This window comes from Cinclus cinclus, chromosome 17 (assembly GCF_963662255.1).
Source record: "Cinclus cinclus chromosome 17, bCinCin1.1, whole genome shotgun sequence".
NCBI lineage: Eukaryota > Metazoa > Chordata > Aves > Passeriformes > Cinclidae > Cinclus > Cinclus cinclus.
The window spans coordinates 8,629,852-8,647,650 of record NC_085062.1 but is presented as its reverse complement, the minus strand read 5'-3'; the positions used below and the strand labels follow the sequence as shown (position 1 = coordinate 8,647,650).

The 17,799-nt window shown below is 42.4% G+C and overlaps 2 protein-coding genes across 3 annotated transcripts in view; one reads left to right on the top strand and one right to left on the bottom strand.

The window, feature by feature from the left end:
• Positions 1-2,270: 2,270 nt before the first annotated feature.
• SNAP29 (synaptosome associated protein 29) lies at positions 2,271-10,492 on the bottom strand. Of its 2 annotated transcripts, none has more exons than XM_062504393.1 (5): positions 10,091-10,492; positions 8,621-8,817; positions 8,341-8,426; positions 7,272-7,376; positions 2,271-6,218 (listed from the first exon to the last, which is right to left on the bottom strand). In XM_062504393.1, the coding sequence occupies exons 1-5, from the start codon at positions 10,298-10,300 to the stop codon at positions 6,061-6,063; spliced, it is 756 nt and encodes a 251-aa protein (XP_062360377.1). In that variant the 5' UTR covers positions 10,301-10,492; the 3' UTR covers positions 2,271-6,060. The 2 variants fall into 2 exon arrangements, with proteins under 2 accessions (XP_062360377.1, XP_062360378.1); XM_062504394.1 differs by having other exon boundaries at positions 7,272-7,355.
• Positions 10,493-10,675: 183 nt separating this feature from the next.
• The window catches only part of PI4KA (phosphatidylinositol 4-kinase alpha), a 54,472-nt gene continuing 47,348 nt past the window's right edge, over positions 10,676-17,799 (top strand). Inside the window, exons 1-7 of the mRNA XM_062504587.1 lie at positions 10,676-10,897; positions 12,887-13,003; positions 14,140-14,233; positions 14,910-14,998; positions 15,472-15,544; positions 15,873-16,132; positions 16,812-16,881. Of these exons, the coding sequence (XP_062360571.1) occupies positions 10,676-10,897; positions 12,887-13,003; positions 14,140-14,233; positions 14,910-14,998; positions 15,472-15,544; positions 15,873-16,132; positions 16,812-16,881 (925 nt within the window). The remainder of the gene's footprint in view (positions 10,898-12,886; positions 13,004-14,139; positions 14,234-14,909; positions 14,999-15,471; positions 15,545-15,872; positions 16,133-16,811; positions 16,882-17,799) is intronic.

Sequence of the window (17,799 nt, the reverse complement as noted above, 5' to 3'; positions counted from 1 at the left end):
AAGCCATTCAAAAGGGTCAAGAGGAAGAATTCGTGCAGTAAAATAAATACCTGGAGATGGAAAAATCTCTGTTTTCCCTCTCACATGTTTTGAAATTATTGTGCCAGGAAATTATTAAATCACACAAGTTTCAGTAATGAATGTATTGCTTGGATGGCATGAGAAATTGCTGAGGGATATGGCTAAGGAAAATAACTTTCCAAAGTCAGCGATGAAAGAGCATCATAGGTGGAGACTGTGTGAATTTAAAGGATGAAAGAGCAAGGAAGAAAGTGGGAAAGACATTGGAAATGTTCAGTGATAACTGATTTAATAAGTTGTCTAAATGTAGGGAGAGATTAGAAGTCAGGAATAAAGAAACCAGACTTTATCCAGTCTACAAAATACATAATGGCAGTAAGAAATTTTGTGGAGTAAAATCAAAGGAAGACAAACTGTAATTCTCCCCAGCTACCTGAACATGCTAGATCTGAAATGATAAACTCTTTTGAGCAGTGGCTCCCACTCAGGGCTGTCAGCACCTGACACACCCATTCCTAACTCTCTGCACTGGAGGGTCATTGCCCACTTGGTGGGTGGCACATGTGCGTGGCCTTGGCAGCACACTCCATACTCTTGCTGCCCTCGCTGACCTTGGCAGGCTGTGAGACACCCCAGGCCTGGCCAAAGGTTTGTTCAAGTGACAGAATTTCAGCAGCTCTTCAGAGTGTTGGCCTGGGGTAGAGCTCAGAGCTGGCCAGTGCCCGCTGTCCATTAACAGAGAGAACAAATTTACAGTTAAATGTGGAGGAAAAAGGAGTCATCTTGCATGGAGGTGCCAAGGAAGCACACTGTTTTCCACAAAATAGCCACAGCTGGAGCTAGAAGCATTTTCTAGAAGGTTCTGCCTCACCAACAGCAAAGTCACAGTCCATCTGGACTTTTTATAGTGGAGGCAGAGTCACTATACTTAGTAAACCATGCCTGGCACTCGGGGATCTTCCTGATGTGGCAGCCTGTTTATCCTGGGGGCACCTCCCTGCTTGCTTTCAACTAAACCCTACCAATCCTTCAGTTCTAGCCCCACTGAGGTTGTGCTTTATATTTTCCCAGTTTGGGAATTTATAATAAATTTATTTTGAAAGAAACAAACCAACCAACCTACCAAAATGAAATGAAAATTGTGTAACTCCCTCTTAAAGCCAAACCTCTTTTCAGAAGCAGGGAGAGGGGCAGGCAGAACTATGGGGTCCTTCATTCCAACAGCCCCTGCTCTGCTGGTGTTAGGTACTTGGACGAGCATCCTTTACCTCCCCTTCCTCACTCATGCCCCAGGGAGGCAGGGACTGCACTGTAAGCAAGGAAGTCCTGAGAGAACACAAAGGGTTGAAATGCCTGACTAGCCATAAACAGCTATGTGAGAAATACCCTTAAGACTCTGGGACCGATTCTCATGCCAGCAGAGCAAGCAAACTATTAATATTCCTAGCAGAGATCCAGAATCCACTACACTGCTCCATTCTCTATCATCTCCTACTGTGCTCTTTGTACTATTTTGATTTTTCTATATGCAAAAATTAAGTGAAGAGATGGAAGCTCTCTCAATTCCCATTTGTTGAGGAACTTCCAGAAAAAAGGCAGTAAACAAAAGTTGTCTGAATTAAAAAAAAAAAAAAAATCTGTCAGTCTATTAACTTTCCCTTTTTTGGAGCTTTTGTAATAAATAGCATTCTGAATCTCTTCTTTATAGTATCAAATAAAATTAAACTCTACTGCAAAAAAAAAATGAGAAGCCAAGTTCCTCCCTTCACATACAAATATGAACCTACTTGAAGATCAAGACATTCACAAGTTTTCTACCATCATCAAATTTGGGACCACACAAATGCCAAAAGAAGGTTTGCAAAAATATTTGAATCTTTTTCTGCCTTACTCCTGTTTCACCTGTCCTCTGTTCATGCATACATCCAGTTATTGATATTCCTGATAATAACAAACACTATGCGCAAGGTTACTTTTTAAGCAACATCTAGAATTATTAATTTGAAAATTCATTTGAAAAAATAAATTCTGGTTTGCATTCCTTTCTCAGGATCTAAGAGAATCTACTCAAGAATAACACAGGAATACCATACTCCTCCTTATTCTCAGAAAACAAAACCCACCAGCTGCATACTTTTGTGCGTGCCAGTACAAACTTAATAGAGTAGGGCCTGCATTTTAAAAGGTATTATGGGGGAAGAGTATCAATGAAGTAATAAAAATAATTTGGGAAGTAAATGCAACAACTCTTCATTAACAATAAGCACCTTTTATTGACTTTACAATTCAACACTCATTCCATTCAATCTCAAACTGGTGAACTACAGTCCAGTTTAGCATTTGAACAAAAGATAATGCAATTTGACTAGTACAAAAAGTGTTATACCTGGGTGGCACAGAATTAGAGTTCTATTTAAAAAAGCTAGAGACACAAATCATAGACACAATCACTACCTGTGATTTGAAAATTAAGTCCTATGTAATCTTCCATATGATGTTATGCTTGTAAAAATGCCTACAAAAATGTTTGTTCAGAAGGCAGACTGGTTGGAAAGTGTTTTCTATTTCACCATTTAACAAATGGCATCACTTCACAAAAACTACTAGGCAGCAAAATATTTCAGGTGAATTTCACACATTAAAAGAACCCCTGACATCATGTCCCAGCTATTTCAGTAGGGCAAATACAGCTTAGCACAGCAAAAAAATGTGTAGCACAGACTAAAATTCAGCAACATATGATTTGTTACAATATTTAATTCAATGCTCAGGAAAATTAAAAATCAAATACATCTAGGAGTCTTATCATCAAATACTGGTTATTCCCATTCTTTTTCCTTTCAGAATTTTATGTCTGTTATGAAAGGTATGTGCTACTTCCCAGGGTTTAGGATCTCTTCAAAATTGATTAGCAAGTTTTTTGAGAAACTGGCAAATTGCCTTTTATAAAGAATATTTTTTTTTTTTGCCATCTTCTTCTGACCTTATTAAACTTCTATCCAAGCCAATAAAATTAACCAGAGCTATTTTGCTGCAAGAACACCAGCTTATATGCCAACATGAATATGCAGGCAAAACCATTAATTTTATCAAAAAATTAGCACGTGAGTGCAAATTAAACTTCTGAAAGTCCTGGACTCTACACAGTCTTAAGTTTTTCAACAGTAGCCAAGAAGAAATAAAACTCCATCTCAAGAAATAGTAAGAAAAGCTACCAAAGTAAATCCTTCGTTATACATGCAAAATGGTATTTCCTGGAAAAGCAAAAATTATGTGGTTGTTTTCCTTTAAATTTCCTTTTCCTGTAGGATGGAAAGTTATTCCAAGAGATAAAAAATATTATCGCTATTATAAAATAGTGGTGTCTCCTCATGTCAGTTAGACTTAAGTTTGTTATCAGCAAAAATCAATATGAAAACAGAGAAAAGCAATTCAGTTTATAGCAGAAATTATTTTATATCCATGCACCATCTTTTTCCCCCTGCAAAAGAAACCCAGTGTGGAAAGATGATCCTTTAAAACAAGGCCATTAAAACCAAACAAAAATAATAAATAGAGCATGAAAACCTAAGCAAAAGCAGGCATACGTAACTGAGGCAGTGAATGGGATTGTTAGAAGACACAAGGAGTTATAGACTTCTGTAAAGATTCCACATGAGATCCTGGGTTTCTATTCTGCTTGGGTCAGGCTGTTCTCAAAGGCCAATACAACTAAACATTTGCTCAAAAACTTGAGTTAATTTTGTTGAAATAATTTAGACTAATAATGGAATAGCTTACAACAGAAAGGCAGCACACTTCACCCTTAAAGCAAAGATTTTTGCTTGGATTCAAGCACCAGATTTCTTACTGTACATAACACAACCAGATCTTCCAGTGACATTTTTCCTCCATTTGCTATAACTTAGTCAAGAAAGTCTCAATGTCCATCCTTGTTATCAGTCTTGCTTTTGCAAACACTGAGTTGTGACACAGTTGCTTGCAGGTGAAGGCAGATTTCACACTAAAAGGACGGATATTAAAACAAATAAGAAACTAAGCCAGGTATAATCAAAATTTTTCATCTCACTTCACTGAGGTACTTAAAATATAAGTACTAACAACTGTATAATTCACTAAATAAACGTATCAAATGTCTTGAGACATCAAATCATATAATTTATAAATATTCTAACAGAGTAAGACAACTAATCGTAGTATAAATGCAAATAGTAAAATGATAATATTAATAGGCTTCTGTAGTTCTTAATGTGCATAAATGATACAAACTGAAAAAGTAACAAGCAATTAAAGGTACTCAATTGCTCCTGAAGTTTTATGTCACTCCAAAAGAGATTTTTTTTTTTTAGTGGGAAACTGAAATCAATGCCATCAGCAACAAAGGCAACAGAGACCTTAAATCTAATTCACAACTCAACCCTGCCAGTATGCCAGAAATAGTATTTTTTCCATAATACTATGTCCTATAAGTGTAGCTTTTTTAGTGATTTATTTTTCTACAGTGAACTTTCTGGGTAGACAGTAAACCAAGAAAGGCTCAGTTTCTCTTATCTCCTTTGTAATTGGATGCACCTTGTGGCAAGTGAGCTCAAGGCAACAAATCCCTTGGAAAACGAACAAGGGAAGTGTGAATGTGACATCTGTGAAGGGGACAAGCTTGATAGCCCAGAACACCAAAGTCTTTCTTTAATTCATAAGCAATGTGGCATTAGTTCAAAAGAAGGAACAACCTCTTCCTAGCCCCACAGTGTCACCTGTGATGTTCCAATACTGACATAGGTCCCTTGGTCTCTCCCAACAGGAGTATTTGGCTTGTTTTCAAGACAGACAGCAAGTTCTCACCATCATGTCTTCAGGCTGGGGCAGAATTGCGATTATTTTGTTTCTACAGTGACCCTTACAAAAGAACCAAACAAAGGGAAAGGCCCAAATTCTGTCTGGAAGACTCAAAAATGGTTTTGGGCTTTTCTTCATTTGCAGGAATTATTCATACTTGCTAAGCCAACACAGATGCATGTGAACCATAGTGGAGTTTCTTAACAGTCACATTACTTAGCAAAGCACACAGCATCTGTTCCATCTGTAATCACATCTGAAATAAATGCTAAAGAACAATCTTCTACAATCTGTTTGTGCACTATCAGATCAACTCTCCATTTCTACAGGGGAAGCTGTTTTTTCAAATAATAACCTAAATGAATAAGCAGAGAAAGAACAGAAAATTAAAAACAGATGGTGGCCATTTCTGCAAAAGAATCTTTAAGAGCACACACATTTAAGTCCTGACTTTGTTACCCAAACTTTCTGGGTCAGTGTCAATGAACATTTTTTGCAGATCATAAGATACCCTTAGAGATCTTTACTGACAAGGCTGTAAAGGCAAGAGTATTGAGTTACCCAAACATAAAAAACCACAACTTGTGGATGCACCATTTGGGCAAAGTCATCTTAGGAAAGGGAACCCACACAGGATATTATCATTACTGCATGACACCCTTGATATTTTACATCTTCCACAGAACAGTTCACTCCTTAAGCCTCAGAAATGCCAGAGAACAGTCACTCAAAAATATTTTTACAGCTGGAAATCAGCATTTTTTTCTGAATTTAACATATCTGTAGGTAAACAGAATCCACAACATTTGTTCTGAACAAAGCAGCACATTCTGTTCCCCCTGCCCCCTCCCCAAAACAGAGGCAAAAATACAGTTCCTTTTCTCATCACAGCTCCCAGGCCAAGGACACTGCAGCTCTGTGGAGTGTGAATTCCTCCACACACACAAGCAGCTACACAGCTGAGCTGGGCATCCTGACCCAAGGCTGAGAGATTTTACTCTACATGCACTTCTCCCATGCAGACTACAAGGAAATGTAAAATATTGTGCTGACTTAAGGCTACGCAATTTTAATGACAGCAAAACCAGTAACAGCAGAAAAAAAAAAAAGAAACAGATACCACCAAGATTTTTAAAAATGTATCGGTTGAGATGAGGCATTCAGGATGAACCAGCACTGGACAAAAGAAATTCTAAAAATCCTTTAAAGTTGTCGGACTTTCCTATCAGTGTTCTTAATGTTGACATCTAGTGTCTCTACTTTCTTTGTGAGCCGATCCAACATATCATCCTGCTCTTCTATTTCAGTCTGCAGGCCAAGAGCAAGGCTTTTCAGGCGACTCAGCCCAGAAGACATCTCATCTGTAAGGGTACAGAGGGACCACAAGGAATCAAAGTGTGATAACACGTTATCTAAATGGACACTATCAGCATTCCTTCTTCTCCAAAACTCTGGGTTAGAAAACGTTAGATACAATTCCTCAAGTCTGAGTGTTCCTCTGAGATAGAGGAAGCACTGGTATGTTCATAGTTGTACTGTTACTACCAGAAATGATCACTTCCTCCTTTTTTACATTTTCACAGTTGGTGTCAGGCAAATACTTAACACCAAATTAGATCTTTATCAAATGACATACCCCGTAACGTAGTTTTAACCTTTTTTTTAAAATGTATCTCATTAAAAATTTGGTACATATTTTCTCTGCTCAGCATACACAGTATGCTCACTACCTCACAACTATTTTTCTTTAAACTTCATGCAGAGATGATGCCAGTGAGCTGAAAACTTCAGCAGTTATTTACCATAGATAAAAAACTCCCATTTCTAGATTTTCTAATTGACCAAAAGGTGACAATTTCATTGCATGATTGATTAGTATGAATGCTTCTTGAAGTTAGCACATTTTCCAGAGCTTGCGAACAGAAATAAAATTGATCTCCACTAGCTCTTATGGCTATAACTATTTCTCTTTGATTTGTTCCTTTCTGATTTTTTTTCCCCAATCTCTTCTTTCTAGGTCAGCTACACAGTCACACATGCAAGCAAACAGGCACTTTGTCTATATGCTACAGAACAAAGGAAGGCAAACTCAGCTGAATGGTTTTGAGAAGTAATAAAAGAAATGCAGCAAATCCACAAATTAAATATTTAGTGATTTTCAATTCTTAGCAATTTTCAGCAAAACATGTATTTCAAAATCTGTGTATTGCTTTATATTATTTGGGTCTAAACTGATGTACTATGTAGACAGCTTTCAAGTGCAAATAGAAGCAAATAATTTTTTAAATTATCATCAAATTTTGCACGTTAACAAAAAAAAGTGTTGGCAATATATCACTGAATAATTTTATCTGGTTTAGGAATCAAAAATTCCCAACTGTATTACATCAAACAGCTTCAGTTTCCTCACTCACCTAAGTTGGTATCAATTTTCTGGTGGAAAGCTCGCAGCTGTTGGTTCTTTGGGTAGGCATCCCTTTGCACTGAAGAAACTAAATCTGCTTTGTTGAAATCGTTGTCTGTTAAGAGTATAGAGTACAGAACATTATCTAACGAAAAAGCATGTGAGAAGAGGTTTTGAAGTTTTTGCAAGGCTGTTAAAAGCTAGTTTGAACACTGCTGCCAGCTAGTTACATAACCAGAGTGTCAGAAGTCCGAGACCAGTGTCTATAGGTCGGCTCTCAAGACGAACACTTAAGTTACAATTTCGCTCTTTTGGGCTGCCACTCGTAGCTCTAGTAAGGAGCTGGGAGAGCAAAGCAGCCGGAGCCCGCAGCGCACACCCAGGCGGGACAAAGGCGGGGACGGGCACCGGGACCCGCGGGCAGCGGCCGGGGCCGGCGGAGCCGCTCTGCTCTCTGCTGGACACAGCTCCGCACTGCACGGAGCGGGGTCCGAGCCCCCCGAACAGCAGCACGGCACCACTCCGCATCCTCACACAGCATCAGCCGTATCCTGCTGCTTTCCCACTCTTACTAGGTTAAATAACCGAGGATCACGTTATAAACAAACGGTTATTCAGTACGAAAATGCCCTCACAGAAGTTAACAGATTGAGAGGAGGAGGAATGAGGCCAAACTCTATATACCACCTTCTGAGAACCAAGAAATGACTCCAGTATGAAGTTTGAAAAAACAAGGACAATGTATCTGAAAACTACAACAAACAATGGTTTAAAGGAGAACCTCTGAACGTGTAACATTTTGGCAAACTTAGGGAAACCCTGTCTGCACACTGTGTGCATTCTCTAGGCAAATATAAACACTGAGCGCTTTTAGTCTTTAGCAGGCGTAACATCTTCACAACGGATATAAAGAGTTCAATAGAATAAATTCTCTAGAATTCAAAGCATGAAGGCTGGGATACAAATCTCCAGCAAGGTAAGCCAGCAGCTGGGCAGGCTGAAGGGTCTCTGCCTTCATCACTCTGCAAGTTTGCCCCACATGGATGAAAGGCATTCAGTGTAAAATAAAGTTAACAAACCTGAATTATCTAGCTTCCTTAAATTTGGATGGCTTTCCTGGTATTTTGACTCTTGTTCTTTACTAGACATCATTGCTTCTTTTAACCTAGTAAAGAAAAAAAAAAAAAAGAAAGAAAGAATTGCTATTGACTTCAGCATTAAAGAAAAAAAGGCAGCTAGACCATCTCAGGAATTTATAGGAGTTTGAAAGAATCAACAGATGTTTTACTTTCTGATTTTCTGGTGACATTCCAGAGATGCTGCAGGAGACAAGTCCCAAATAAAAAGTTTGTTACTTACCTGCTGTTAGCATAATATTCAGGGGCTCCATTCTGCTCTGGCTTGCTCTCTGGAGGTTTGGCTTTGAAGTAGTTTACCAAGCCCCCCCAAACACTCTTGATGCTGTTTATGTGCCTTTGACTCGTTTTCAAGTCCTGGTCCATTTTATCCACCATCTGCTCCGTGCGCTTCAGAGCCTCTCCCTGCCGGACGAGCTCCTAACGGGCAGTGACAGACAAAAGCAGGTCATAAAGCCAGGATAAACCCAGCCACCAAATGATATAAAGAAAAATAACAGTGTTCCTTCATCTGGGCAGCTTATTTCTGATAGCAAACAGCTTTTTCTCTCGCTGCCCTTCCTCCAGACCGTTTCAATCAGTAGTTGCTTGTTAGCCACTGCCTTAACCAGCTGTAAAATCCTCATCCCTGTAACCTGCTGGGTTTCTGGTACCTACCACAAACTATATCCAGGAGTTTTCTGTACTAGCCTTTTGTCAAGCTGACATCTGCATCTATGACTGACCACCAGAGGGGTGATGTGGTGGAAATGCACAGGTTTATGGCAGGGGAATGAGCAAGCAGGACAATTTCTGGCATGAATGGCACCTTCATTGGGAAGGGATTATGCTTCCACCTTGCTGGGACGTTTCCGATAATTTAGAAATACAATAGCCAAAGGAAATAAACACAAACAAAATTTCTTCAGACTTCAGGAATATTTTAGTTAATTTTAGCAGTGCAGTATTTAGGAATTTTTATATATAGAAGTAAATTATTTTCTAATTCGGCAGCACAAGCACTATTCCAAAGATTATTGCTGGCAGGAAAGTTGCCTTCAAGTTTCACCACAGGCCCTGTGTCAAGCCTGAATTCTTGATTCCTCACTTGTGATTTCCTGGACAAACAAGTCACGAGTCTGAAAGTACACAGAAGTCCCACCAAGAACCCTCTAAGTATAAGGACTGGCAGCAGCTTGAGGATGCTCTGAGGTTAATTTAGGCAATCACATCACCCAAGAAATAGCCCATTATAGCAGGTGACACAACGGACAAGACCTTTATGAGCCTAAGCACAAAGTGCTGAAACAGAGCCTGAGGAACGAAGGAAATGATTAATCAGGGTGAACCGAAGCACATCACAAACAAGTAACAGGGAAGGCCCTTCATCTAACCAAGAGGACTGCTAAAAGACTTTATAGTCAGCTAAATTAAGTAAGAACTTTTGAGAACAGCTGAAAACAGGGCCGAGTCCCAGCCTCAGCACTATTCAGACACACGGGCTGTAACTGGGATTTTTCCCTCAAAACGCAAACGCCACCACCCAGAAAACACAGGGACAGGCTGGCTGGAAAACACCGAGTGAGGAGGTGCTTTTTAGGAGACCGCGGAGAGCAAGATTCCCCTCCCGCAGCTGCGAGCGAAGAGGGGAGCGCTCGGGTCCTGCGGCCGCTCCTCCCCAGCGGCCAAGGCCCCGCTCCCGGCCCCGACCCACCTCGGAGGCGGCCACGCCGATGCGCTCGGACTCGTAGAGGAGCGACAGGGAGCGGTTGGTGCTGTCGGCGGTGGCGGCGGAGCGGCGCAGCACCTCCTGCTCCAGGTACCGCTGCCGGTCCGCGCCGCCCGCCGCGCCGGGACCCGCCGGAGCCACATCCTCCTCCTCGTCCTCCGCGAAAGGGTTGTAGCTCCTCGGGAGCGCCGACATGGCACTGCCGACCGCGAGGAGCTCTCGCCCCTCACAGACCCACCCCCAAGCCGCCGCCTAGGGTCGCGGCCGCTCCACGGCTTCCGCCCGGCGCAGCCACCGACCACCTCCCCCCCCGCCGCCGCGGGGCGGGGTGAGCGCGCCGCAGCGCCACTGGTGAACGGGCGGCTGCTGGGCGGAACCACTGCGGAGGAGAGGGGAGGAATATGTGGGGGCACAGCTGCGGAAGGAGGGGCGCGGGCAGGGAGGGCGGGCCGCCGGGCGGAAGTGAAGCCGCGCCGAGCGCTGCCATGTTTGTGGTGTGATTGGTGCGCCCTACTCCCGCGGGAGGCGCTGCGGGGGCGGGGCGGGTTGGCCGGCGCCGTTCCGCGCAACATGGCGGCCGCGGCGGTGGCGGCGGCGGCAGCGGCTGCGGCCACGGCGGCCACGGCGGCGGCGGCCGGGACAGCGGCCGCCACGGCCGGGACCGCCGCGGCTCCCTCCGCAGGCCCTACGGGGCGGGGGAGCAGCGCGGCCACCGCGCGCGGCTTCTACTTCAACACGGTGCTGTCGCTGGCGCGGTCGCTGGCGGTGCAGAACCCGGCGCCTCTGGAGAAGGTGAGGGGCGTGCGTGGGGAGCGGCCGTCACTCGTGGGAGCCGCGTGTGTGCAGGCTGCGGGGCTGTCACGCGTGGAAGCCGCGTGTGGCGGGGGGGGCCGTGCCGCGGGAGGGGTGGCCCGTGTGCTCACAGGACTCCGGGCAGCCCGGCCGGCGCCGTCCGTGGCCCCTCCTGTGCGCTGTCCGTGCCGTGTGTGGGGTGTCCCCACCCCCAGGGCCGCCCCCTTGGCGCTGTCACGCGTGGGAAGCGGGTTGGTGGCAGCGGGTCGGGAGCTGCCCCGCGGGCCGCGGCTCTGCCTGGGCGGGGTTGTCTGTGGGCTCTGAGGTGGTTCTGTCACCCCTGCTTCGTCCGTCCCTGCGTTCGGGGCGGCTGGGCCTCGAGGATGCTCGTGTGCACCGCCTCGACCCAAAAATTCGGGTCGGCAGCGCACCCTCGGGGCAAGGAGCTGCATCTTGCTGCTCGTCCCCCAAGTCTGTAGGATATGGTCTTGTGGGAGTAATTAGTCTCAGCCTAATTAGAGCTGGTTGCTTTCCTCCAAGTACCGGGTTAAATCCAGGCGACGCAACCAGTGCCGGGTGGAATGTGCGTGAGGTGAAGCTGTGCTGAGGGGAGACCCCCGGGATCCGTGTCTGGGCACTGCCCCCGAGGGGCTGCCCCGCTCCCGGGCCGGCTGCTTGTGCTGCTGCCCGCCGCAGGGATGGACAGCCCGGTGTGCTGGGGCTGGGCACCAAGTGACAGCGTGTCCAAGTTACACCAGGCAATAATCGTGACTAAACAGCTGAAAAAAAAACCACTGCTCTGTGCTGATGAAAATTATACTGCTTGTTCTGGGCCGGCTGTTGCAGCCTTGTTTTCTTATTTCTTGTTCTGGAAATGTACCGCTAGTGTGACAGCCAGTGGGGACTAATTTTTCTATGCCTTGCTGTTGGTTCACAAATATCCAGGGATTTAAGGTTTTTTTTCCAATTTGACAGAATACAGCAGTTCAATGATAGTAACAGTTCATATCTAGCTAAAGTTGCTCACTCATGTTATTACAAACGTAACCTCATGTGGAATGCATGTATCAGCAGTCATTTTCCAAAGTTCATATTTCCTCTAATTTATTTTATGTTTAGCTAGAGGATTATCTGTGTTGTGCTACAGGTCTTGCAATAAAGAGGTCTGGCAATTGAAGGACCAGAATCTTGAATTCCACAGAGCATCCAGTCACTTTTAATCTTCTCTGGAGGTTGTTTCTTGCTTTAGAGATTTCAAGGTGGGATGTTCAAAGAGTTATCTAAATAGGAAGTGACTTGACATTTAAACATGGGTAAGCCAAACAGTGGTTTATTATGAAGGCCATTTTTAGATAGTATTTATTAACATCAAGGAAATTTTTAAAATGACAACATGCTTGTTGCATTTTTCCATTTATTAACAATTCCATAGATGCTTGGAACTGTGTGTTTGTTAAGTATGGGAAGAAGTAATAGGTAAGTAGTGAGAAAGTTATAGTTCTGAAAACTTAATCTGTTGTGTTGAAAGGATTTGAGCAGGTTGGTAACAGCTAATTGTTCAGTGCCGTGTATGTAGAAGGTATTGGTGCAGCTGTGACTGAAGCTCTGTCCACCTATTTTTTGTTTACAGAAATTGAGTAAATATAATAAAAGTTCCTGCTGCACATTTCCTGCATATCTAGAAGTGAAGTAGTGAAACAAAGGCTTTATCGTACTTCAGCACTTTGATCAAGTGTTGAAGAAAACCTTTAAATCAACCCATGTAGAAAAAGTATTTTACAACTACCAGAGATTTTTCTGTCTCTTTCTGGTTTCTGTCATTCATCACTGTTTCCTTGCCCTTGGATGTTCTCAGTGAGATTGATGACTGAAGGAGGGTAACATGGCCAAATGTATTCCAGAAGGTGGAGAGACCAGTGTGCACTTCAGACAAGCTTCATTTTGGTTTCCAATCTTGTTCCACTGTTCTTTCCCTCTGCTGTTTTTCAGGTACAAAAACTGCTCTGTATGTGTCCAGTGGATTTCCATGGTATTTTCCAGTTGGATGAACGTCGCAGGGATGCTGTTATTGCTTTAGGAATCTTCCTCATTGAATCTGACCTTCAGGTATTTTTCCCACTTAGGCTACCTCTTTACCTTCAAAGATCTTGGATTAATTCAATTTTAGTTGTTCAGTGAATGAAAAGTTGGTGTTTGCTCTTCATAAAAGTAGATAAAAAGATCAGAGATAAGGGAGGGATGTAGTCAGGAGAGCAGGGAAATACTGATAAGTATGATAGGCAGTAGTCACTGTATGGCACTGCCACAGCCAAACTGCTGCCGTGTTTTCTGGTCATCATGGCTTAAGCAGAGAAAGGAAAGAGTATTCAGGAGGATTTACTCAAACCAGATGTATCCTTGCATGTTCTTTGACTGACAGAGGTGCTGTGATGCACTCCTGAAGGCCAGGTTGGCAATAGGCCCTTTCATGCCAGGATAAACAGACAGACAGGGCACACAGGCTGCATTGTACACAAGCATCCCTTCTGTGTCTGCCAGCAGGGCCAGCACAAGCTGTTTCTCTTCCCTTTGACTGCTGGGCCTGGTATTGTTCTGTGTAGAGAAAGGGAAGCATGGACAGAGTCCCAGGTCTGATGCTATTAGACCTCACTTTAAATTTTTTTGTATTGCTAAGGTTCACATCAGGCCTGAATTGCCTCCTGGTTAGTATCCATGTGCTATGGTACAGTTGCATGGATATTATTGGCCTTGTTCTTTTTTTCTTTCTGTATTTGTTTGGGTTTTTTTTTTTTTTAATAAGGTAGCTGTGCTGTGCTTTGAGTTGCAGGTGAGGGAGCTGAAGTGTTACATGGATGTGTTAAGTGACTTACATAAGGCCAAGGGATGCATCAGATGTACTGAATTGGCACTGGCTCTCTGAATTTCTAGCTATCTTAAAATTATTTTGGGAGCTTGCTGTCAATTAATAAAATCTTTGGGGTTAGGTACTGCTCTGGAATTTTTTTACCCAGATTTTACAGAGAGTGAACTGGAGGGAAAGCCTTGGATTTAAGGCACTGAATCAGATTAATTTCATTTTCTTGTTTTGAAATCAGTTTTGCAATAGTCAAGAAGCTTGTGGAGTAATCATTAGAAGCAAGTTCTGTGTGTGCTAATGCAATTTTACCATATCTCTAAAATATCTAGAGATTCTATGGTTCAGCTTTTCTTCTCCATTCTAAATAGAATCTTTTGTTCTTTAGCACAAGGATAATGTGATTCCTTACCTTCTGCGGCTCCTCAAGGGTCTCCCCAAAGTCCAGTGGATAGAAGAAAGCAATGCACGGAAAGGCAGAGGTGATGTTTGGATTTTTTGATCTTTGTCATGGAATGCCAGCCAGGAAATAGAAATAGCAAAGGTTGTTCAGGACATGGTTCAAAGGGAGGGGAGAAGTCCTGCTGTGTTCTTACTCAGCTCCTGGTTTGACAGCATTTAATGTTGATTTACTTTAGAAGCCAGAGGAAGTTGAATAGTTCTCTGTTTTCCTGCTTTGCTGCTTTTTGATGAATTGCACTTTCCAAATAGTTCTGTGTTCAGTATATTTTGTGACTAAATGGGAGAAGATTGTGTAGTAGTTAGAGTAGGAGAGTGGAACATGAGATTTGTGTGCTCTACTTTCAGCTTTGATACTTAGTTGCTGTTTAAACCACTTCATTTTTTGCTTCCTTAATGCCTCTTAAAATTAAGAATACTTTTATATAGTATTATACAATTAAGATTTATTTCCAATTAATTGAAAGCCTGAGAAAGTTTTTAATTATTCTGATTTTTCTTTAAACATCTATGCTGAAATCATGATGGTTAGAGGACTTGTAAATTTTGTATGTAATACTATTTTTATCTACAGTCTGTCTCAGAACATTTTGACATGGAAGTCACTTATGTTTTCTTGCTTTATTATATATTGTTCTTTCTGTGTTGGTTCTCTCTAGCAAGGTTTAACTGACTGATTTTCTCTCCATTACTTTGCAGGTTTGCTTCCAGTGGCAGAAAACTTCAGCTTCTGCTTAGTGACGTTGTTATCTGATGTGGCCTACAGGGATGCATCTCTCCGAGAGCAGGTGGAGTTTAAGTTTGTGCTGTTGTATTACCCAGTTCTCCAATGCTGTAGTCCTGACAGATGTCTGGAGAAGAGCACAGCTGCTCCCTGTCAGCAAGGGGCCGATTGCTTTAGCGTGTGCACTGGTGCATTAATTTGCTTGTGTTAATAGTCAAGTACCTAAAGGATATTCATGGGTCTGAAGTTACTTTTGGGTATCAGTTGCTGAGCCCAGGGTTTTAGAATTCCAGTTTTGATACTGAGATTGGGAGTACTGCAGTTTTGTTGTGTAGTGCTTGCAGCTCACTGCAGATTTTGCAGGAGAAGCTCTGTGACCTGAGTGAGGACAATGTAATCTAGTCACACAACATTAAGAAATCTTCACGGAGGTGCTTACATTAATGCTTATAAGTTTCATTTGTTATAATGAAGATGTAAGATAATGATATCTCTTGACCAAAAGATATTTTTGTATGTCTGTCTTGATGACTTTAGATTTTGGATGCAGTCCTACAAGTAATGCAGTTCCTGTTGGGAATGTGCCAGACACCACAAATGCACGATAAAGGTAGTGATAAAATTGTTACTGTGTTTGTAACTCCTGTCCTCTGAACTTCTCTTATGTTTGCTTGCTGGTTATCAGGATTAATCCTGAAAAGTGAGTTTTGTTTTTCAGGTTCCCTTAGCACTTCTCTGTTCTGTTTGCTGCTGGCTGGAAAACACAGAAGCAGAATTGCAGTAATTTGTGATGCTTTCATGGTTTTTCCTCTGCTTGTACAGATCGGTTGTTGTAAAGCAGTTTAGGTTGAAACAGTTCAGTGAAGTGGTAGCAAAACCATGAAGAGGAAGTTCTAAGTAACTGTTAATGTGCTGTTACATATGTTTTTCTTTTCCAGAATATTTATGCAAGTATGCAGTGCCCTGCCTGATAGGAATTTCTCGAGCCTTTGGTCGCTACAGCAATTCAGAGGAAGCTCTCCTTTCAAAGCTTTTTCCTAAAATTCCTCCACATTCCCTGAGGGTTCCAGAAGAGCTTGAAGGAATTCGCCGGCGATCCTTTAATGATTTCAGATCAATTCTTCCCAGTTCTCTGCTCACTGTTTGCCAGGAAGGAACACTGAAGAGAAAGGCTAGCAGTGTATCCAGCATCACACAGGTTTGTATGACTTGCTCTGTGTTGGAGTGCTGAGATGATTTATTGGTCTCAGTGGAGTTAAGTTCTGCCTGGATATGCAGAAAGTCTCTTAAGACATTGTTTGACGAAATTCAGATATCTTTATTGTGGTTCCACAACTGAGTTTCCAAATAGTTTAGTAATTTCTGAATTACAGAACAAGCAGTGACACTTAAGTAGCAACTGTAGTAGTAAGTCATTACATGGAACGTTTGGCAAATCCCATTCCTTGTGTTATGATCGTTAAGAGGCTTTGTAATGTGTATCTATAAAATCGGGAAGCTGGCACTTAATGGCTGAAGTTTTCACAAGAGGATGCAGGACCTTTTCCTGGTTTCATCAGGAGCTGTGGATGTTCATTGTGGTGGGGGAACACTGCATTCAGATGGTGGTTTGAAACTATGGGTTGTTACTAGCATAGTTTCATACAGTAGAGGAGTCATCATTCTGATCTCTTCCCTTTTTAGTCAAAAGCACTGAACTGGCATTTTTTAACTTCCTATTTTTGGCTGGAATTGAGCTGTTAGACCCAGCAATATTTCGTTCCTATTAGTTTTGCTTGAAGCTGTGTTTTATTTTAAAGTGTACAATCTATTCCCTGACAAGTTTTTAAGTGTTTTATAAATATTTTCTAAAATACAGCTTTTGTGCAATGTTTCAGGTTAGTCCTGAACGTGGACTTCCCCCTCCCAGCTCTCCTGGAGGACCTGCTGCAATTCATTACTTTGAAGGTAGATTATCTTAAGGAACAATCTGTGATTTGGGGTTTTGTTGCTATTTATAGAAAATTTAAAACAAAAAACCTTTTGACCCCTTTCTCTGCCTTTTAGAATTCTTATAGGAATTCAGTGGCACATGCTGGCTAGGATTCTTTTAAAAATTGTGGTTTAGAGAGAGTAGTAATTACTAACACCAGTGATTTCCTGGCTCAGTTATTTTTTACTTGTTTCTTGATTCCCTTCCTGATCAGCAGTGCCTAGTACTGAAGAGCTTAATTCAGCTAGGCCAAAAAGATTTCAGGAGATTATGCTGAGTAACTTTGAGGAACAAGAGTTAATATTGTGCTTCAGTAGACAACTACATTGTTGATCTAGGGTCTGGAATTTTGAGGCTTGTGGCACATTGTATAAATCCAAAACAGCTTCTCCATTTGGGGTGAGTGTGATATGGGTCATTGTGGAAGAACCTGTAATTTGCTGAAGCAAGAAATACTGAAGGAGACACTGGGATGTTCACTAATGTGCATTAGTTACTGTATTATGAAAGGCCAAAACCTGAGAAAGTTTGATTAATAGCATGCAAATTCTTAACTACTGAGTTGTGGTAGAGCTCCATCTGTGAGTTCTAAGTCAAAGCAGGGCCTAAAAATAAACTCTTCTTCATGAATCATGGATACAAGCTCTGCATCTCAGCTGTTTTGGTGTCTCTGGTTTTGTCTGGCCCTTTCAGGTTTTTAACAGTTTGGGATTTCTCTGTTTCTGGGCCATTCTCCTCTCTGAAGCCCTGTCTTAAATTAATTTCTTCCACATGACTTCCCTTCACATTGCTATTTCTAGAGGCACCTCTTCCTCAGTCATATAATGGGATTGCAGGGTAATTCTTAAATTGCCAAGTAGGAACAGGCCTGTTTATCTTCTGTGTACTGTGTA

What these genes read in the sequence shown, in the direction of transcription:
- SNAP29 (XM_062504393.1), bottom strand. Translation starts at nt 10,300, where the DNA reads ATGTCGGCGCTCCCGAGGAGCTACAACCCTTTCGCGGAGGACGAGGAG. An exon ending in TCGGCGTGGCCGCCTCCGAG is followed by an intron (nt 8,818 to 10,090) that starts GTGGGTCGGGGC and finishes ACTGCCCGTTAG; the next exon opens with GAGCTCGTCCGGCAGGGAGA. An exon ending in GAAAATTGATACCAACTTAG is followed by an intron (nt 6,219 to 7,271) that starts GTGAGTGAGGAA and finishes GTACCCTTACAG; the next exon opens with ATGAGATGTCTTCTGGGCTG.